The 22064-nt window shown below is 41.0% G+C and overlaps 2 protein-coding genes across 9 annotated transcripts in view; both read left to right on the top strand.

Annotated features, from left to right (window-relative positions):
- The window catches only part of sun1b (Sad1 and UNC84 domain containing 1b), a 42917-nt gene extending 28616 nt beyond the window's left edge, over positions 1 to 14301 (top strand). For 3 of the 8 annotated variants that reach the window (XM_074697503.1, XM_074697500.1, XM_074697499.1), the window contains 20 exons: positions 481 to 731; positions 847 to 1137; positions 1427 to 1561; positions 2785 to 2919; positions 3490 to 3573; positions 4649 to 4759; positions 4892 to 5011; positions 5117 to 5210; positions 5366 to 5424; positions 5771 to 5973; positions 6068 to 6343; positions 6435 to 6527; positions 8819 to 8919; positions 9035 to 9179; positions 9308 to 9634; positions 9722 to 9806; positions 10154 to 10269; positions 10364 to 10531; positions 10624 to 10716; positions 12649 to 14301. In XM_074697503.1, the coding sequence (XP_074553604.1) occupies positions 481 to 731; positions 847 to 1137; positions 1427 to 1561; positions 2785 to 2919; positions 3490 to 3573; positions 4649 to 4759; positions 4892 to 5011; positions 5117 to 5210; positions 5366 to 5424; positions 5771 to 5973; positions 6068 to 6343; positions 6435 to 6527; positions 8819 to 8919; positions 9035 to 9179; positions 9308 to 9634; positions 9722 to 9806; positions 10154 to 10269; positions 10364 to 10531; positions 10624 to 10716; positions 12649 to 12765 (3004 nt within the window). In that variant the 3' untranslated portion in view covers positions 12766 to 14301. The remainder of the gene's footprint in view (positions 1 to 480; positions 732 to 846; positions 1138 to 1426; positions 1562 to 2784; positions 2920 to 3489; positions 3574 to 4648; positions 4760 to 4891; positions 5012 to 5116; positions 5211 to 5365; positions 5425 to 5770; positions 5974 to 6067; positions 6344 to 6434; positions 6528 to 8818; positions 8920 to 9034; positions 9180 to 9307; positions 9635 to 9721; positions 9807 to 10153; positions 10270 to 10363; positions 10532 to 10623; positions 10717 to 12648) is intronic. The other 5 variants (XM_074697502.1, XM_074697501.1, XM_074697506.1 and 2 more) reach the window with 5 other exon arrangements.
- A 2123-nt stretch (positions 14302 to 16424) lies between these two features.
- iqck (IQ motif containing K) overlaps positions 16425 to 22064 on the top strand; it is a 29262-nt gene continuing 23622 nt past the window's right edge. Inside the window, exons 1-7 of the mRNA XM_074697151.1 lie at positions 16425 to 16511; positions 16587 to 16678; positions 16754 to 16895; positions 16980 to 17077; positions 17288 to 17340; positions 17453 to 17530; positions 18910 to 18994. Coding sequence (XP_074553252.1) covers positions 16460 to 16511; positions 16587 to 16678; positions 16754 to 16895; positions 16980 to 17077; positions 17288 to 17340; positions 17453 to 17530; positions 18910 to 18994 — 600 coding nt within the window. The 5' untranslated portion in view covers positions 16425 to 16459. The remainder of the gene's footprint in view (positions 16512 to 16586; positions 16679 to 16753; positions 16896 to 16979; positions 17078 to 17287; positions 17341 to 17452; positions 17531 to 18909; positions 18995 to 22064) is intronic.

Raw genomic sequence — 22064 nt, 5'->3', positions numbered from 1 at the left:
TCTATATCGATGGATCATTACACCCCTAGTTAATATACTTAAATGAATTTGATCCCTAAAACTTAAAACTTAAAACTCATATGAACCTAAAACTGTAATTAATTTGCTCTGTAAAAACAATTGAAAATGGCCCCTACAATGAGTTTGTACCCTGTGATGTAAAAACGCAAAACAACATGGTCTCCTCCTGCTTTGTCCACTTTACCCTGGATAGCAGCTCTGCTAGCCTGGCCTGATTATTTTAAACCTTCAGTGATCCTCAGCCCACAGCTCAACTCCTGTGATCAGAACACTTCAGGTTCACTATGAAAGATTCAGATCACTTAACTCTGTCTCGTAGCTGTTAGTTCATTGACTAAATAAGAAGTCAAGAATGGTTTTGAGATGTCTTGATAACTTTCAGTGTAAATGCACCGTCATCCAGATCTCTTCTCTGCACCATGTCTCACACTTACATGTCTCTCGTCTCTGCTCTCTCAGGACCCTGCGGAGCAAAAAGCAGCAGTCCAGTTCAGGCTCCCTCGCTTTATCCCTAAGCCAAGCTGTCACACCAAGGAAAACCCTCTCCTTCTCAGCCATCAGCACCCCCATCGACAGCAGCAGCATTCAGGAGAGCCACCAAGAGTCTGACGCCACATTACTCACACCCATCGTCGATCAGCCACACCTGAGACAACGTATCATCACTACGACCACGACCACCAACACCTCCTCTGTGGATGGACACTGGGGTGAGCTGTTTGAAACAAAGATCCATCAGAAATGACTTATTATGATCAATAACAGAAATTACTCAACAGTGATGAAAATAAGTGTCATATTTCTGCTTTCACGTTGCTCTACCAGGGAGGAGCCACGGTGCCGACCACAGTTCATCAAGTATCAACGGCGACGCCAGCGCCAGCACGTCAAAGTCCCACACCTCCCTCGCCAATGGTTACATCTGCAAAGACTGCTCCCTTCACTCTCAGAAGAAGGATTCCTTCATCACCCAGTCTTCAGCATCATTATTATCATCATCATCATCATCACCATCTCAGGCTGCCGTAGCCTCCTCTGACGCTTTCTCCTCCTCGTCCTCCTCTTCACCTTTCACAAGTATATACTCAAGAGACAGGAGTCGACGGAATAAGACAGGTGAGACACATATGTTAGAGGCAGAGTTGCTCTTTGTTAAAGCTCCTGTGAGGGGTGTTTAAATCCATCCCAAGACCACCATAACCTGGTACTGGATACTCATAAAGCACCGTAAGCATATTGAAAATCACTCTGCTTTGTCCACAGAGGTTTCCACAAGTGACACAACAGGAAATTCCCCCCACAGGAGCTTTAAACAAATGTAGCTTTACTGTGAAAGTACTTTCAAATTAGAAAAATAAACAAGTTGTGATGATGAAAATATAACAGCACTGACATGTTTCTCCAGGTTTGCTGGTGTCTATGTCTAACACGTGTATGCGCTACAGCAAACGAGCCGTGGCCCCCATAGTGTCCTTAGTCACCCTGCTCTTCAACAATGTGCTCTGGCTAGGTTCAAAGGCCAGAAACCCTCCAGGAAAAGGTACAAACCAAAAGACGCTCTTTGATCTCATCATTACTCATCATTCCCTCATTCCTTCCTCTCTGTTTTCCCTTGTAGCAGTTTTACCCTCTCAGCTTGGAGTGAGATTTTTTTTAATCATCGATCTGGAGGAAAAGCGAATCTTTCAGCTAATTTGAATCTCCACAATTTATCTCAGCCTGAGCTGACGTGTCACCATCAGTCTTGATGTTTCCTGCTGAGTCACAGTCTATTTCCATATCACACGAAACCTTATTACCTTCTCTTATCTTTCCGCAGCCTCTTGGTGTTTCTGTCATCCACTTCGCTCCTTTGTCATTAGGGATGGGAATTGAAAACTGGTTCCTGATGGGAATCAATAATAAATGTTTCAATCCATCAATATCGTTAGCCTTTGTGCTTAATGATTCCCCTATCAATTCCCTTACCGATTCAGGATTTTCAGCTTGAAGTTTCACTGAAGAACTGACTTCATAAAGAAATGTACATTACTCAGGAGATTCCTATTATCAGTACGTTACAAATGGTATAAATCACCTTATTTACCAAAATAACAAAGTAGCGCAAGCTTGATGCTAACATATATGGGAAACTGCATTGATATGCTAGCAGGTAGCATACATCAGTACAATTTCAGCTTCAGAATACATTTTCAACTTTCATCACAGAAACATATCACATCAACTCTTTGTAAAAAATACTGAGAATTTCAAATGTCAAAAGCTAACAGGCTAATGAAAGACTCATGGCTGACTTCATAACTACAGAAAGCTTCCAAACAACTTAAATTATTGCTATCACCACTTTGAGCCACTAGATGGCCTATTGAATTGTTAATATATTACAACACAATACATCAACGTCACATTGTGTGCAATTTTTACCTGTTTCTGTATAATTATGCCCAGAAATATCCAGACTCAGGGACAAATTACATTTTATTCACTTACAGTATAAAATCAATTAAATGTTGTTGACACAGAAAACCTGTAAAGCTACTTTTTGTACCAAGAAAATTCACAACAGGAATTGATAAGGGAATCGCTAAAGAATCAGATCGATAAGCAGAATGGATAACGGCATCAGTACTGACAAAATCTTATCAATTCCCATCCCTATTTGTCATCCTATAACCCGTTTTTATCTATTTGCTGTTTATCCTCTCTGCTGCCTTGAATGTATCTTCATTAACAGCCATTGATTTTGGGCGTGTTTGTCATCAGGTGTTTTTACGTCGTTTTCTGACTCCATGAGGCGAGCGGCGTCCTCCAGTTTGTCCCAGTTGTGGCTGTTAAAACAGAAAACTCTTCACAGGCTGACAGGCCACAGATCTGAAGGCTTTGAAGGACAAGGTCCCGGTGAGCATCAGAGGTTAAGCTTCGCAGCTTCTGAACCTTTTGTTCTTCTCTTCTTGACATCATTCCTCTCTTTTGTCTTCAGCGGTTTATATTTCTGGAGGATAAAGTCTTATTGAAACAAAACAAACTGCACTTCCAGAAACCACTTTACTGAGACCAGCACAACCCTTACCGCACAGAAACCTCTTTTATTTCTAAAACAGACGTGGTTTGCAGTCAGAAACAAAATTTGCATCATAGTTTGCATGCACATAGTGTTTGACATTGAACTGGTTCTTTTCTGAGTATTCTGCTAAATGAAGCTGCTTCTCTCCACAGCTTTGGGAATAACTGTACAAACTCTGAAGCACCAGTTTCACCTCATTTTGTCCTTTTTTTTTTCTACGATCTGCTGTAACTGATTACTCTCCTCTATACTACATGTTCGTGTTCAAAGCAGACAACTCTCCACAGAGCTGATCTGCTGTACGATTGCTGACACATCCGTTTGGTCCTAATCATTTTTTAATGTCCTCAGCGGACATGGCTCTGTAAACTAATTAAGTGTGTTGTGTTGTGTGTTTGTTGCAGCTCACTCAAGTTCCTGTAGAAGCATGAATGTGAAGGGCCTGATGACCGAAGACTCATCGCATCTAAATCTCAATGGCTCCTTGTGTAAGCACACACACATTCACACACTCAAACCACACACAGCCTTTCTCCACCCTGGTTTTCTCATTGTAGAAGTGATTGACAGAGTTAATGTCATGCGTGACCCGTGTTCAGAGCAGCGTGGGGGGGTTGTGTGAACTGCTATGAGCACGAACGTCTGGTGACCGTTATGACCTGCAGATGCTGCTCTGGATAAGTAAAACCTGCACGTGTATTTTAGGGACTAGTTTATCATCACAGCACAATTCAAGCTGTAATCATTCATAAACTTAATGAGTACAAAACTCTGCAGGTTGGTTTATGTCTGCATAAAGTGAATCCAAAGCTGTTTAAAGCATTTTTTACCCATGAGGCAAAGCTGCAGGGACTCTAGAAGGTTTAACAATGCACGCTGCCCCACATCAAGCTAAGCATTTCATTCATCAGCCATTCATTTTGTCACATTTTACAAGTGACCTGCTTGTATTTTCTTTTTGCATCAACACATGGTTTGTCTACGGAAGAGGATTAGGGCCACTGGAAAAATGAAGATTAAATAGTTCATTTTTTTTATTATGATTCTGAAATTGAAGTCACAGTTCTCACTTAAATCTCAATATCTGGCTTTAATTCCAGAATAATGATAAAAAATATATTTGACAAGAAAAAAAAATATTCTTGAAATAAAAAATAAAAAAAAAATTTGGTGAATTTTTTCAGTATTATTATTCTAAGATTAGCATCAAAATTCTGATTTTTTTCCCTCAGAATTCATAGATTTAAGATGGAATTCTAATTTTTTTTCAGAGTTCTGATTTTTTTTACCTCAGAATTTTGAGGATAAAAGGTCAGCATCTGACTTAAATCTCAAAATAAAATTAAAAAATATATATCAATTGGACCTAAAAAAAATTTTAAACAGTGACCCAAATCTTACTTGACTTATACCTTAACCAATTTATTCTATACTTTGTCCTCTTCTTTGATTGTTTCATTTTGTTTGTTTTGATTTATGAAAGCCTCACAATGTGTTTTATTCACACATCCTTCGTTTGTCTGTTTTCTGTTTGCCTGCCATCTTTTATTTTGGCGCACCCAGGTGATGACTGTAAAGGGAAGCAGCATCCTGAGACACAAACCGTCCTCCTTACAAAGTCCTCCAGGCCTCGGGGCCTGGCAGGAGCACTGTGGAGCGTCCTAGCTTATGCAGGTTAACCAGCACTTTACTCAAGTTGTTGAAAGTCTGTAAATGTACTGCAACAAGTAAAGGAAGGAACACTAAGTAACACCCAGCTAAAGACTAGCCATGCTAACATTTGCTCTCCTTCCACCTGTCCTGCAGGTTACTGCCTCCTCCAGCCGGGTTACTGTGTGGTCCGAGCAGGCAAAGCATTGGGATCAGGGGCTGGGACGGTGCTGCAGAGGCTGCTCTCTGTGTTCTGGATGCTTCTAGCAGCTCCAGGTTGGCTGCACTCCTTTTTTTATCTTCTTAGATTTTAAGCAGCTACTCCATCTGTCTTGTGCACCAGGTCTGACTGTGTTTTGTCTGGATGTGTTTAATCTGCAGTGAAGGCAGGGAGGGGACTTCTGTGGTTCCTTGCAAAAGGATGGTACCAGCTGGTGTCTCTCATGTCTCTCCTCAACGTCTTCTTTCTGACACGGTAAAGATAATTCCTCCTTAATCACTCTGAACCTTTAGTTTTTGAAGTGAACATCCTATCATTAATCACTTCTGAAAACGGTCGAAGTTTGAATCAGCAGCATAAACTCCTGTCAGTTCCATTTTATCCATTTCTTCTGTGACTCTGTGTTTCAGATGTCTCCCTAAGCTCTGGAAGCTCCTGCTGCTCCTTTTACCCCTTTTGCTCCTCCTTGGTGAGTTTATAAGCACAGGTGTAACCCATTTAGTGAGCTCAAGCAGAAAAATATGCTCTGTAGTGAGAGAGGTGTCCTAACCAGCACACATCCCCAGAGTCTGCTGCATTTCCAGCGTCAGATTCAGGTCAGCCCTGCTGGGCCTCCTGCGAGTTCCTCCTCTCTGTGTTTCAGCATCACTCTCTTCACTTACAGAGCAACGAAACACAAACATATTGGTGTATTTATTCTGGGAGTTTATTTATAGTTTACATTCCTTTGATCCTGAGCGTTACTTTCATGTTGAGTGACTTTACTGTTACCAAAATGATCAAGTTCAACCCCGACCCTCTTCTCTCTCATGCAGCTTTGTGGTTTTGGGGTCCGTCCACTGCTGCCCTGCTCGCCTACCTTCCAGCTAAGAACCTAACGGAGTGGCGTCCTGCCTCTCCTCTCACCCTCCTGTCCAACTTGTGGCCAGCTTCTGCTCCAGTTTCCCACCCTGTCCCCGTCGTTGCACCAGAGACTCCATTTGTGCAGACTCCAGCCAGCCCAGTGTCACAGGCACCAGTAAGTCACTGAGAAGAAACAGTGCAAGCAAACGGCCTGATTCCTAAATTTTGGAACAAAATTTCCAACTCTCCCCCCTCCCTCTCCTCTCCAGCCTATCCTCCCCCCTCTGGCCGTCTCCGGTGTTGACTTGGAGCGACTAGAACGTGTGGAGCAGCAGCTAGCCCTGCTGTGGGAGCGAGTCAAGCAGGGTGACCAAAAGCTGGAGCAGCGTCACGGGGATGTCCTGGGTCTCTACAGCACCCTGAGGGAGCAGCTCCACACACAGACGGACAGGGAGAGCCTGGGCCTGTGGGTGTCCTCCCTGCTGGAGCAAAGACTGGGTGTGTTACGAGCAGAGCTGGAGCAGGAGACCACCAACAGGGCACAGGTTTGGAGATGAGGATCAGTGCAGAGTTCAAACAGGGAGGGTTAAACGTGTGCTTATATCTCTTGTTTTTTGTCTTTCCTGCTCGTTGCAGGGTGAAGAGCAGCAGAAACAGCATCAAGAGAGTCACGCACTACGGCTGGCTGAGTTAGAGCTGCTGCTCAAGGCTCTGGCTGCCAAAACTGAGGTTTGTTTTGCAGATTCACTTCTTCCCCCTCAGAGAGCGCATTGTAAAAACACACAAAGTGCACGGGGGATATGGCAAGCTGGTTTAACTACCTTAAATTTTCATGAGTTATTTGTTAGCCTGCAGGAGATAAGAAAGTATGTGATGTGAAATAACACTGTTAGTTATTGCAGTACTGTTTTGGAGTACAATAAAACAAATTGGAGCGTGTATACCGGATTAAAAAGCACAGTTGTTGCGACCATCTGCCGTTTGAGATGCTTTGCACGGTATCGGTTTGCAACATATTCCTCCAAGATTCTCAGTAAATCCTAAAAGCTCAATTTTTACTGGCAGCAGTTGAGCAGAGGGTAGTTAAATCCGTCATTTGACTGCATTTTAAACGGTGTAAAAAATGATCTTTATACACAGTTTAAATGTACAAACACTAGCTGTGTTTCCATTACACCTAGAATTGCGCAAAATGTAAAAATCACAATAAAAAATGGTAGTGGAAATACATTTTCTAAAAACCTCAAATTTTGATATAAAGTTTTTACGCTCTCGTGAGGTGGTTTTTCATAAGTTTTGATATAGAAGTTTCTCACAGAAGTGCAATGGAAACACCTTTTTTGCAAAAATGTCACGTTGTTTTAACAGCGCACCTCCCTCACCTCCTTGTATTTGTCCACTGCCACACAGACTGTGGCAGGACGGCCGTGAGCGGGTCAGAGAGCAGCAGGATAGAGGGGCGGAGGCCTGTGTGGTTGAGTGAGAGTTTGTGAGCTGGCGATGATGATCTTTTTTCAGTGTTTTGTTTGTGCCTGTTTTGAGTTAGCGTGATCACGGCCGACAGTTTGAGCAGTGAATAAAAACACTAGTGTTCAAGAATCAGCATCATCATGAGTTCAGCATCCGACGGACGTTAGGTTTTACTTTACTCAAGTTGTGCGCATTTGTGGTCGGAAATGGAAACACTAGCCACGTTTACATGGAGCCAAATTTCCGAATAAAATTGGGTTAGAAGCCCAAATGGAATGAAAATGCTCCACATAAACACCTCATTTGGAATAAACAGGCCGAATCCGAATAGAATTTCATTCCGATGCACAGGGGTAGAATTTTCCTTTTCCCATTCAGATTAAAAGCAAAATCCTGTCATGTAAACAGTGAATTGGAAAGTTGTCGGGCTGGGTTCTGTCTGCGCATGCTCTGTCCTGACATAAACAAGCAGTGATGTATGACGTTTACTCACATGGAAACATGGTGGCTTCCAAACAGAGCACACAGCACTGGTCTGCGTCGGAAAGTTTGTTTTTAATACAAACTCTCAAAGAACTAGACATTGTCGCACGCTTAGACGGTAGGAAAACAAGAAATACTGAACTATTTAAAAAAGTCCACGAAAAAACTCAGCGAGGCAGGGGTGGACCGTAACGTCGAACAAATTAGGAACCGCTGGAAAATGCTGAAGGCTGGCTACTATAAGGCTAAACAGCACAGTAGCAAAAGTGGGAATGACCCCAACAACTTTCCGTTTTTCAAATAAAAAATAAAATAAATAAAATAGCTGTTCCGATTGAATGCTGTGGCACATGTAAACACCAGATTGGAATAGATCGCTTAACATGTAAACAGTTTGCCTGAGAGCTTCAATCGGAATGATTATAATCCGAATGAGAAAAAAGTCTGCATGTAAACGTGGCTACTGGCAAAGCGAAATTGTTCTTTATCGAAACTTCAGAAATAGCGCTTATATTTTCCAAAAAAGTGTAATAGAAGTGCAGCTACTGAGAAAGCATGATCCATTTATCTGTATGAATTAGCCATTAAAAAAAACCCATTAAATTCCCAAAGTTTAAAGAAAAAACAAATCAGATACGTGTGATTATCAAAACAAGAATAAACTCACAATCCACAAGGACAGTCCAGTTAAAAACAGAATTTGAGGTTGAATAGTAAACAAAGCCTGGAGTCATATTAAAAAGCTACGACAGGGTATGTTATAATGGCACGCGTACAGTGATCAAAGACGGAAATGTGTAAAAGATGAACAATTATCCTGACGAGCTCGAACAGGTGAAGCAGACAGTTGAGGACAGACAGGAACAATAACAGGTATGTAGACAGGACGGGTTGGTTTGGTGCCAGGTGTAGAGTCTGTACAAAGAACAAATTGGGTCATATCAAATATCTAATTATCATCAGGAAGAGTTCTTGTAGTTGCATTTGTTTCTCTCAGAAATCCTAAAGTGAAGGTTTGTGTTTTCTGTACCATCTTCAGTAACTCTCATACCTTAAATCTGTTGTAGGAGGTGCAGCAGAAGCAGCAACAGTACGAGCATGAGAAAAAACAAGAACAGGAGAAAGAGGTGCCCACTCCAGCAGCAGCAGCAGACCCAGAGCCCGTCAGGTATAAAACCATGGGAGGAAACACACACACACACACACAGTTGCTGATAACCTTTGATACACGTTCACATTTTAGATTATAGCAGCTCACATGTCAGTTCTGCTTTTTGTCTTAGTGTGGGTGTGAAGCAGGAGGACCATGATGCTTTGCTAGTGGAGGTGCAGAGACTTGAGATGGAGCTGGGCAAAATCAGACAGGACCTGCAGGGTGTTCTGGGATGTAAGGGCAAGTGTGAGCAGCTGGAGACGCTGCAGGACACGGTGAGTAACACACATGTTGACACTCTGTTTGCTCTGCTGTGGTACGGATTTTAAATGATGAGGATTTTCTTATTGTACAGTTTGAGAACACGTCTTTTTTCATCTGATTCTTCTGTATCTCTCCACAGATATCAGCCCAGGTGTCTTCTCAGGTGTCCTCCCAGGTGCGTAAGGAGTTGCAGGCGTTGTTCTTCGGCAGTGCTGGCTCTGGAGAGCAGCAGGGTGAGGTGCCTGAGTCGCTCATCCTCTGGCTCTCTCAGCGCTACGTGAGCACACCTGACCTGCAGGCCTCACTGGCTTCCTTGGAGATGAGCATCCTGAGAAATGTGTCCCTGCAGCTCGAGCAGAACCGAGCCCAGACTCTGGGTGAAGCTGAGTTCAAGGCCAAGAACATCGTTCAGACCGTCACTGGGAGCGTCAAGCACACTGCCTCTGCTGAGGGAATGTCAGAGGAGGTACTGAATGTGCACTTTTAATTTCTTATTAACTGGAACAACTGAGCTGCTCTACATTTCTGGATGTGTGTTTTCTTTCTTCCCCAGCAAGTGAAGCTGATTGTCCAGAACGCTTTGAGACTCTACTCCCAGGATCGAACCGGCCTGGTGGACTATGCGCTGGAGTCTGGAGGTGATGATTTAGCTTCATGTTGCCATCAGTCCCTGACCTTCTGTGCTCTCAGAGATTAGTGAACTCTCTGTGGTATAACTCAGTACAGCTCTCTAATGTATGTCTGTTACATAATGAGGGTGGGGGCATTAGCCATGTCTGAGGACAACGGGGTATTAACAGCTGAAGCTCAGGCATCATTGTCATCTGTGTTGCTGAGCAGTCTGCTGACCTACATGGACGAGTCACAACACAGGCGCTGACGCTATTTACAACAACCCTGGTTTGCAGAACAGACTTCACAAAAGGAAAATGAGGACTTAGTTTAACATCAAATATTTCCTCTCAACCCCTCCACGTGTCTGCAGGTGGCAGCATCCTCAGCACTCGCTGCTCAGAGACATATGAGACTAAAACGGCCCTGATGAGTCTGTTCGGCCTGCCCCTCTGGTACTTCTCCCAGTCTCCCCGTGTCGTCATCCAGGTGAGCGTCACTACAGGAGAGCTGTGATCCTATGATGGGAAGATTTTGAATGCACGAAGGCTTGGTTACTTACCTCTACATTTCTCCTCCTCAGCCTGACGTGTACCCCGGTAACTGCTGGGCATTTAAGGGCTCTCAGGGCTACCTGGTGATCCGGTTGTCTCTGAGGATCTTGCCCACATCCTTTTGCGTGGAGCACATCCCCAAGGCCCTGTCCCCGACTGGAAACATCACCAGCGCCCCACAAAACTTCACCGTCTATGTAAGAAAAGGGTTTACATCAAATCCATCAGCAGCATCTGAGAGCTGCCTGATGTCACTGACGTGTTTGTTTGTCTTTTTGTTTGTGCACAGGGTTTAGATGATGAGTACCAAGAGGAGGGGAAGCTGCTGGGGCACTATACGTACCAGGAAGATGGAGAGTCACTGCAAACATTTCCTGTCATGGTAACAAAAGTTGCTCTCTGTAACCTGATAGAAATGGATCAGTTATTGTTTGTGGGCAGTCCTCTTCTCACCCTCCTAAAAAACACATCATTTGGTTTGATTTCTTCTTATACACAGCCTACACGTCATTAGTCAACAGCAGCTGAAAGATATAGTAAAATTAATAAGACGACAGAAAAACAAATAGAAAATAAAAGAGGAAATTTTATCACACCAAACCCACACATCAGACGTCCAACACTCATTAAACAAACCTCACCTTGTGGGAAATCCTTTAGGTTTTGTCATATCAAAGGGCATATTCCAGGTAAATTTTTTGTTGTAAATTAACACTGAACATCATCTCATAACGGCTGTACAACAAGTTAATCGTTGATTTTATATGTTAATAAACAAAAAAAAAGGCACAAATTCAGAGAAACAAGTGGCTGTTTTCAGTATAGCTGTTTATAATACTTTTTTTTTTTTTCAACCTCACGTCATTTAACAAAGGAGACCCGCGTCCCCTTACTCTGCTTTGAGCCAATGTGAACAACAGGTTTTTATGAGTGAGATCAGGCATTTCAAGTTGTGTTTATTGTGTTTCTTCCAAAAGATTGTTTTTAGTGCTGTCAGGCGATTAAAAAAATTAATCTAATTAATTACAGGATTTGTCATTAATTAATCTAATTAATCACATTTTAATCTCATATCTGCTTAAGGTCCCAAAATAAAGATTTTGAATTCCAGGACATTAAAATTACATTAAAAGACACTAAAAAAACATTTAAAAATAAGGTGGGAATATAAACAACACATTTTTAGGTATCCTGAGGCATAAGGAACACATGAAAAAAGTTTTATGGTTCTGTCTTTACAAAATCAATGCATTCCTGCACTTAAGATAAGCTGATTTAATTTTTAGGAACGTTTTTTGCTTTTACTCAATGTTGACTCGATTTTCACTTCAATATGAACTTCTATACTTCTATGAGGTCAGGAGAACCAGGGCCAAAGGCTAAAAACTGTGAGGAACTATGTACAAAACACTTTTTTCAAGTCTTGGATCAAAGAAAAGTGAAGTATTTTCAGTTTAACATGCTCTGAACACACAAACTGTTGCTCATTGGTGCAGAGCAGCTCCAAGCTAACAGGACACCAGGAAGATGGAAGCAAATTTTCAAAGAATTCTTTAGATTTAAAAACAGGACAAATATTGATCATTCAGAGCTTGTTTAATGCAGTAAAGAGTTTAGAATTATCTGTTTTTTACAGAATTGAGCTAGAGCAAACGGTTGATTTTCTGCAGATTTTCAAAAAGGACGGTCGAATAAACGCGATGTGGAAGGCAGTCACAAATCACTCTCGCTTCCCTCCCTCCGTTTTTTTCACGTGTGATACATTCAGGGACTGTCGGAAATTTGAAAATCTGACGAGAACACCTCTTTTTCCAAGTAGGACACACGGTTTGTAAGTGCCAGACATTTAAAAATAAGTGTGTCTTTGAACGCCCCGCGGGTTTGGGATCCAGATTAATCTGAGTTAATTTTTATAACGCGTTAATATGCGGTGTAATAAATTAATCTAATTAACGCGTTAAAATGACAGTCTGATCCATGTTTGTCAATGTTAAACAGAGGCAGAAGCAGCAGGGCTCCTATTTGTGACGTCACGTTCAAATGATGGTTTTTACCATGGAAATGCAAGAAAATGTAGTAAAATGTCTCCAGGAGACCTTGTGGTTTATGGATTAAGGAATTTGTTTCAGGGTATTATTTTTAAGTTATTTTCCTATTAGTTTCTTAACAGTTGTCTTTAACATGCAATATGCCCTTTGACTTTAGTTCCACAGTGGAATTACCATCCACTTCTCCCCCAGACTAGATAGAAGAATATATTAAAGAAGACACCAACAAACAGGCCAATTTACACATTTCCCTCCGTCTTTTTCAGGAGCAGAATGATAAGAGCTTCCAGATCATTGAGGTGCGGGTGCTGTCGAACTGGGGACACCCAGAATACACCTGCATGTACCGCTTCAGAGTCCATGGAGACCCTCGGCCTCAGTGAACCCATCACTACCACAAACACACACACACTCTTATTCAACATATCACTCTATTTGTACATAGCTCTCGCCAACTTCTTAAAAAAGGAGGAGGCTCAGAAGAAGATGATGGACGTTGGGTGTGGAGGACTGAGGAGTTTACGACAGTTTAAGGGATGTGCACAGACTGCATCATGAACAGTGTTTTGTAATGTTGAAAGAATCACAGGAAAGTCTGTACGGGAGCTGTGGATGAACACAGAAGAAGGAACCACGGATGAAACTAAAACTGTTCACTTTTTCAAAGAGGTCTCTTGCACTGAATAAACCCATGAACTGACATGTCCATCCTCCTTCTCGGCACCTTCTTCTACAGGGGGTTTGGCGGAGAAATGGGAGGATTAAAGACTCTTCTCAACACACTGCATCTCAGTTTGATTACTTTTCCCTCATCTGTTTTTTTTCAGTCTGATTTCTTTTTCTGTAATCAGGATCAAAGCCACTACAACTTTGCATGTCACCCTTTGTCTCTTTGTTCCCATCAAGTCTCTGCACTGACTTTAAGCTGTTTGAGCAGCCTGCAGGACTGACACACTAAACCAGACTAAGTCTCCCTTCATCTGAGGCTTGGTGCCATGCATCTTTGCAGCCATAACTTCAATTTCCTCTGTTGGAACTGAACACGCTGCCTATGGAGAGGCTCCAAATGTTTTTTTTTTTTTCAAGTAGAAGCTTGATGCAAGTCGTCCTTAAACATCATGGCAACACTATGTAACCACTGACCTGGGCTTTGTTTGTTCAGAGGACCAGATGCTCCTCACTTTGTACAAAATCTGCGTATGGTTATGGCTGCACTCCTGGATTCAATCTAGCATGTGACTCTTCTCAAACCAGAACTTGCATCATGTATTCACATGTCCACTCTGACAGTTTTGAGTCCTGTGCCTGGGTCTCAAATTAAGAACCAGATTTTGAAGATGAATGATATAAGTGCTTCTGTAGACAAAGGTAGATTTTTTTGTTTGTTTCTATGAAGAGGAAGCTTAAGCGTCTTCCTCTGGCTCAGTTATAAACGTCCTCACATGGGCTCCCTTTATTCTGAAGCGTGAAGGAATGTAATCTGTATATTTCATTGTTGATAGTCAGCCCTTTATAATATCTGCTTTTATCAGTGTTGCTTTATAAAAAAAAGTATCCTTTTATTGTATCATCACCGTTGTTTTTACTGTTACTCATTGTGTTGCTTTTTTTCTTTGATTTAGGGGGGGTTATTCATGTACCAGAATGCACTGCAACAACTTGATAGTGGAATGCTTGTGGCACAGATTTTCACAATTTGTTTGAAAAAGGAGGGGTGTCTAAAAAGGGGACGTCTAAAATGTTATGTATAAAAATGTTTTGTTCACAATCTTATTTATTAACAGGTTGATTAGTGACAGCAAGTTATGAGTTACTACGATGTATATTTTGTCAAAAAGCTGTTCAGTGCATTTTGAAATCATCTTGGGACTTTTTTTAAGATAAAATGCTATTTTTGTTCAGTCATGAGATGACTTAACTGCTTTGGATTATATTCCAATAAAGACTTTAATTTTGAAGAACTTTTTTTGAAAAACTAAATCATGCTTTAAACTTTCATTGTATCAGTTTTTTCTTTTGGAGAAACATATTTTTATGATGCAGTATTGTTTTTGGTGAAACCTGGACATCATCTCAGAGTCAGCCTTGAGTGCTGTAAAGGGCGAAAGGACAGGCCATGTGACCATTGAAAAGTGAGGTAAGTTATGTTATCTATATAATAAATCCAACGAAGAAGAAAAATGTGACACAGTAAACAAAGAACAGCTATTATATGGGAAACATCCAGCAATTTGTCGTCTTTGTGATATACCTGTAGCTCTGAGCACAAAGCAAGCTTTGTTTCTGCGAAGGCTGTGTGCCACCAGGAGAAATACAAAAGCCGCTATCGCACAGAAAGTGATGATTCATTTGACCAATCAATGGTCTGCAGTGTTGTAGCACCACCTTCCAGGCTTGGATCAGTTTAGTCCGGCATCCGTGCCAAGACGAACCGAACTGAACCGCTCGGTGAAAAGTGGGCTTTAGTCTGGTGGAGGTCACCCATTGGTTGGTTGACTATGGGTTGAAAAAAAAGCCATACAGTGATAACAAGCCTTTTTGAATGCAACTGACTCAAGTGGTCACTAGAAGAATTGCAGTTTAAAACACTCCTGTATTCCTTCATGACTGCATGAAGGAATACAGAATGTTTAAGGAGAAACTGTGTTATTTACTGGCTGTTTGGCAGCCTAGAGTAGAAAAATTACTTTAATTTTTTATTTTCATGGTAGGGGTTGAGCAAACAGGGACTTTTTAGCCCAACCTGCTGTCTCAATGTCACATCACCTTTCGCTGCTCTTAAAAATGTTTTTTTGAAATGTTTCCTACACAACACATCAAAACTGTCAGTGAAAAATTCTTTTAATGAACCTTGTTTAGAAAAAGCGATGTTCAGTACCTTCACCCATGCCTTTCCAAACAACAAATCCTTCTGTTGGTATTCTGATTAAAAGTCAGATTCACATGAATATGGCTTTTTAAAGCAACCTACAACACACTCCTTGTTACAAAGCAGTCACATCAAGATAAGGAAAAATAGAAAATATGACAATGAAAGGATCAACCATGCATCAATAGCATTTGCTACTTTACACACACTGTGATGTTAAAAAAATACATTTTGAAGCAGAACTATTGCTTTTTTAAATTTTCTAAACACACATTTCAAAACATTTTAAGGGCGACACAAAATGGGAATTATTGTAATGTTGTCTGTGTTTTTCATCAAATGTTTTCATTTAACAAGACACAGACAGCATTACAATGAACAAAGTGGCACAGTTAAAGGGGGAGCAATGGGGAACAAAAGGGTTTCAGAGGGGGTTCACATGGGCTTCAAAAGGGCTTCAAAGGGGCTTCCTAGTCCCCAAAGCTGACATTCTGCAAGAATGCAAAATGGGTGATTGAGATGTTAGCAGGTTAAGGTACAAATGTGATGGTCCATTGGCTGGGTCAGAGCATCTCCGACACTTCAGCTCATGGATTATGGTCTGCAGCTGCCAGTCCACTCCAAAAGTGGTCCAAAAAGTACTAAAATTAGGAGTGAGATCAAATCTTTGTGTATGCTTCAAAAATCTGTATCAAGAAAGTAAAGCTAATGTACTTCTCTGAAGATTCAGCTGCTCAGTTCCTACCCAGTGAGCATTTGTCCTAAAAACTGAAAATATCTTCCGCCCTCTAGCGGCGAGTAGTGGAACGTCAAAAATAAACTGGCTGTAGGAATTGGCTGATGAGGATAGCAGAAGAAATGTATCTTAGTATTTTAAAAATTGAGTAAACACGAGTAAAATAAGAGGCCACTGGAGGTGCACATGCCAGGCTCAATGTAAGTTTATCGAAAAATCTCTAAGTCTTATTTTCCATATTGATTTTCATGGCTGCATTGTATAGAGTTTATTTTCCGTGACTATTTATTTGGATAGCCGCTTAGAAAAATAATTTAGGCATTTAAGTGGTTTGTAGTTCGTTTCAGTTAAACTTCAGAACATTTTATTCTTTTTTTCCCCCGCATTTTACCTGAACTCGTGTACAGCTTCGCCTGGACTTCCTTAGCAACCAGCGAGTCCCTAGCAACCACAGCAGCTCCCAGGCGGTAGTATGGCGAATTCAGTCGGTGCGGAGAAGTCAATTTGGCAACAAGTGTGCGAAGGTAAGGCAATTGTGTACTTTAACTATTAGACGGATAACGGTCCATAATAATGATACAGTGTTTGTGTTTTGTCAGAGTATGAAGCTGAGAAGCCCTGCCCGCCCTGTGCTGTGTGGACAGATGACTCTGTTAGCACTCAGATCTCCCAGGACAGCACTACAACCAAGGTTAACTCTCAAATAATAAAGAAGTATTTATTACTTTCCCTTCTTACCTTTTATGGTTACTTTTCGTATCATTAGGCATCTGTGGATGATGGCCCTCTCAGAGACCCTCTGCGTTGTCCTCCTGCTCTTGCTGATTACTCCTTGGTGGACAGACCTACACATCCAAGCCAGAGACACCTGTCAGCAGCTGACACTTCACCTCCACTATCACTGATAAGTGAGATATATTCTGCAGGTTGTAGATGATGAAATCTCCCCAGTTTTTGTGTATACCTACTGGATAAATGTGTTTCTGTGTCAGGTCCTGCTCAGCAGTTTTTGGAGGGGAGTGTGTTTCCGGTATTGTTGCCTGGACTGGAGGCCGTGCTGGAAGAAGCCCAGAAGCATGGCTGCTTTGAGGTCTGCATTCATGCTGAAAATATTTGATTTTGGGTGATTTTCATATGAGAGTTTGCATTTCCTTCAGTTTTTACTTCATTATAAGATCTGTTTGAAAAGTGGTATTTCTTAGTATTTCTCCATTCACACCTCTGTTATGAGTACGTGCAATGTTTAACTCTTCTCCTTGTGTGTGATGCATGGTGAACATGACTTTCTCATGTGTTGCAGAGAAAAATAACAGCATTTAACCCGTGTGATTTCCTGACTGAGTGGCTCTACAAGTAAGAACACCTTCACACACAAATGTGTAAACACACTTAATATTTTGAGAGCTGGGTTTGGAAAAAGGAGCATTTGTGTGTCATGTTTTTGCTATCTTCCCCTTTTTTTCAGCCATAACCCTCACAGGCCAGAGCAGGCCCCAGTAAGCTTTCATGACATCCCCTTTGTGAAGGACTGGCTCAGAGAGCAGTGAGTGTCTCCTTCCTTGCTGTTGCTTACATTTATGCATTTTTACCAAGGCTGTCATAATTAAAGCATTAATCAGATTAATCCTATCATCATGATTAATCTGATGAAATATTTTAACTCAATTAACTCATCGGCTTTGCAAAATGACTCAAAATCCCTGATATGTCTTTGGCAATGCATTTTGGGCAGTTTGTCCAAATAGATCTGACTACATAAAAATGAATAAATAAAAAAAAAGAATATGCTAACATGGAGTAGTAAACACACTGTGCAGGAAGGAGTTTCTTTTCTGCTTCGGTGATTTAGTGAGAAAATTGACATAATTACAAAGTGGATCGCAACAAACTCAAGTCTCATTAATATTATTTAGGACATGGTTTTATTCAAAGGTTTTGCAAGTTGCCTCTCAAGATGCATTGTACAAGGCTCCATCAAGAAGCACAAAGTTTCTCTGTTAACATGAACTGTAAAAGGTGTTTTACTTAACATGTTAAGTGCAAAAATATTTCCTCTTTTCCTGAGTCTGTTTGCTTATGCAAAGTGAAAAATAATTGATATCAATGGCAGCTCTATGATTACACTTATTTCATATTTTAATCATTTGACAGCACCACTCAAAACAGAATCCAAGTTAACTGTAGTATTTCAATAAATTGTATCTATAGACTTAATTAAGACCAAGAGAAATGTGTGATTTATGATGATTAATCACAGATTAGACACGTGATTAACTTGATTAATTTTTTTAACCACTTGACAGCACTATTTTTTAGCTGAGTCACTTTTAAGGGATATTCCTGAACTAGAGATCAACATCTTGGAGACTCCATCCTGACCACCGACTCAGAGCTCAGCAGGTTCTGAATTTGGAGAAAGCAATGTAGTGTTATCGGACAAATTGACTCATAAAAACTCATCTTAAAATGAACAACAAACAGTTATGAGAGAAAGATGATAGAAATAGTCAAACAATTTTTTTTCTCATATTTTATTTGCATTTTGTCCTTAATTTCCTTTTTTCTTTTCTTTTCCTACCTCTTTCTTTTTTCCTTTATTTTGCCTTATTTAATTTTTATTTTATTTTTATCATTTTTATTTGTATTATTATTATTTATTCATTTATTTATTCATTTATATATTTTATTTTATTTTATTTATTTATTTTTATTTTTATTTATTTATTTATTTTATTTTATTTTATTTTTATTTATTTTTTTTGGGGGGGGGGGGGGGGGGGTACAAGTCATCTCATCACTGATATTGTATCAGGATAGACATTTCTGTTGTCTTGTATTCCGTTTTATTGGAAATAGAAATATTTTGTTGTTCTTATGCATCTTTCTGTTCTGTTTCCTCCCTTTACTCCACATAATGTCCAGTCCCAGGCCTCCCCTCCCTCTGTTCCTGCAGTTGAGTGAAGATCAGGCTGCTCTGCTCATCCAGGCCTTCTGGAGGGGATATAAGGTAAACTCCACATTTGGAATTTTCTGTGACTGGGTCTAAGATTGCAGATGAAAAAAATATATGTATTCAAAAGGGGTTTCATTTAGCCCAGGAAAACATGAGAATCAAAATCTAAGGTCAAGAAAATCTGAAAATCTGGAGAAAAAAAGGAGCAAATCTATTTTTTTACATTACAATTACTGAGCTACAATAAGGAAAAAATGAGTGAGTAAGAAACTGAAAACCCTGTAGTTCACCCACAGCCCAGTCATCTTTGCTCTCTGTATCACCGCAGTGTGTGTGTGTGTGTGTGTGTGTCCTTTAGGTCACAATAGCTACCCTGCTGCGAGTGCATTGGACCAAAGTGTGATCTTGTTGTGTAATATCATCCAGCTGAAAAGCCCTTCTTCCACGAGGGCTGCAATTTCATTTTAGCTTGATTATGTCATCGCTGATGTGGAGCCTTAATTCCTTCCTGTGTGGGTGTTGAAGTGCTCTGTGCTGGGATATAAATAGACAGAAACAGACACTACCAGAGGCAAACAGCAGAGATTTGACTTCACACAGATAAACCCTGTGTCTGCTGTGGTGTCAGGATGAAAGCAGAGGTTATGTTTTTGTTTGTCTCAGCAGAAGCTCTCACCTTTGCAGTCTTGCTGCACAAACTATCGAGGAAAAAAATACCAGAATGTTCAACTAGATCAGTGTCTGCTCATCCTTGAGTTTGTGGGTGTGTGCCTAGATGATGTTTTGAGTGTTTGTGCCTGTTGGAACAGATTTGAGATTGGACTGCTTGTGCACCAGCAGGGGGCAACCCTTCCTCTTTTTTCCTCTGTAACAAGAAAAGCCTAACTTTCTCCTGCTCACATGGGGAGGCAGCAGTGAGCCACCTGACCTCACCGTGCAAGGAGAGGTTCAGCAGGGCCACTGATAGCACTGCAGCCCAGCACCCCAAGGGGCTCAGAGGAAGAGAGACAGCCAGAAAGAGACAGTTGTGATAAGGTGGGATGATGCATCTGAAAGTTTTTATGCTCAGGTTGTGTCAGGATGGATGGAAAGAAGAGACATAGAGGAAAAGAAAAATGGAGGAAATGCAGGGGAAGAGGTGAAGGCTGTGAACGCTCAACAATCAGGGTACAAAGTTGAGGGAAGGCCTCTGGGGATCATCATTTATTTAGGATACACAGGGTGGAGATATTTTAGGTAGTGGCACCGTCCTCATGCTGGCGTTGTTGTGTGTCATGGCTGCTGTTACCTCGACTCAGGAGACAAGAACAGTTAACAGCTCATTGAGCAGCCGAGCAGAGACAGGAACATCAACACAAACAGCACTGATGCACTGTACAACTTCCTGTGGTGTAATGTAGCGTTAGCATTTCACCAAATCTGATCCTGCATGCTCCCTTTGAGATATCTCCGCTCACAGACTCACAATCTGACTGAACAATGACATGTTACATTTCATCTTAATCTGCCAAAGTGTGAGGTTTTTAAATACTTGAGAATATTTTTGAGGGTTTATACAAGTGTAATAGGATTATGGGATTTAGTTGTAGAAAAACCCATTTGACTCAATGATGGATGTAACTTTTGAGACCTTAATGACTCTTCAGATATGTTAATATCAGACTAATGTAATTTTAATTTCTATGATCTGATTGTGATCAGAATGTCTTTATCTGTCAGTAAACCCTGTTCTCTTCAACCACACCCCCTCTTTCCCCCGCACTCTTACACCCTCTGCTGTTATATAACCCGCCTGACGCAGCGCTGACTGCAGAGAGTGTGTGTGTATGTGTGTGTGTGCATGTTGGTAAGAAAGACAGACAGACTGAGGGCCAGGAAGCAGAGAAGGAGGGTACTTTTGCAGATTGGAGCTTTATCCCTCCATTATTAATGTGATTCATCCAAACATATTGAGGACGGAGGAAGAGCAGCGGTACAACACGTACCCACAGGAACACACACACTCTCACACACACTAACGCATGTATGCTCCAGACAATGCAATCGTCTGTTGTTTCACTCACAACTATAGAGAGCTGATGGCTCTAAACATATTACATAACCTTCTTTAGACTGTAGGCCTCAGCATGACTCTAATCCATTCATCCATGCCTGCTACTGTAATGTACACATATGTGCGCACACACATACACACACCGCTGCTCACTAAGACCTCTCAGGCTCTCTCAACTCTTACAAGCTGAGTTGCACTAATGTGGCCAGTGTGTAATAAATAGGCTGTACAATTAGGCAGTCAATACAGAGGATTGGGGGTCAAGTAGTGAGGCAGGATTTTATTACGATCTCTTCCACTGTCTGTGTTTAGAGATTTATGGAGGAGTCACTCTGCAGACGGCCTCATCCAGGCCTCAGCGTTGTACTGTCCAGTGGAGGTGGGCGATATAGCCTCAAAGTTGTACCACAATATTTTAAGGAAATTTGCGATAACAATAACAATATGGGGGGAGGGGAAAACAACTTATTATTAGTGGTTGCTGCTTCTGAATAACAGCATTTTTATAGCACACACTGTATGGAAGACTCCTTTCTAGAGCTGAAACGATTCCTCGAATGATTCGAGGTACTCGATTACAAAAAATACTTGAGTAATTTTCTCCGCCTCGAGGAATCGTTTAATTTTAAAAAAAGATCAAAGAGTGGTATTTCAAATAGAGCTGAGGCCATATTAAGAGAGTTTTCAGACCCCTCAAGCTACCTCTTATACAAAATAGCAACTAGCAACAAATCTAGCTTCTTTTCTGGAGTTTGGAGACTAATGGGTCATTCTACGAAACTTGTGCCAACATCTGATGAGATGTACAAGGCACAAAAAATGTGTCAAAGTGTGTTCACAAATTTTGGAGCCACCAAAGCAAGTGCTCTTATTGACATGCTGTATCAGAAAATTCTATTTCTTAAAGAGAAAAAATTTCATTTGAAAAATAACTGCTCTTTAACTAAGCAAAAATGTATTTTATCCTATTACTCGATTAATCGATGGGATTTTCAGTAGAATACTCGAGTGACAAAATATTCGATGGCTGCAGCCCTACACTTTTCCAATCATTTACTACGACTATACAAG

Source organism: Halichoeres trimaculatus, unplaced genomic scaffold, assembly GCF_033239565.1.
Source record: "Halichoeres trimaculatus isolate MK-OKI-2021-1 unplaced genomic scaffold, fHalTri1.1 fHalTri1_scaffold_20, whole genome shotgun sequence".
In the NCBI taxonomy this organism is placed as follows: Eukaryota; Metazoa; Chordata; class Actinopteri; order Labriformes; family Labridae; genus Halichoeres; species Halichoeres trimaculatus.
This window is presented reverse-complemented; position numbering and strand designations above follow the sequence as displayed.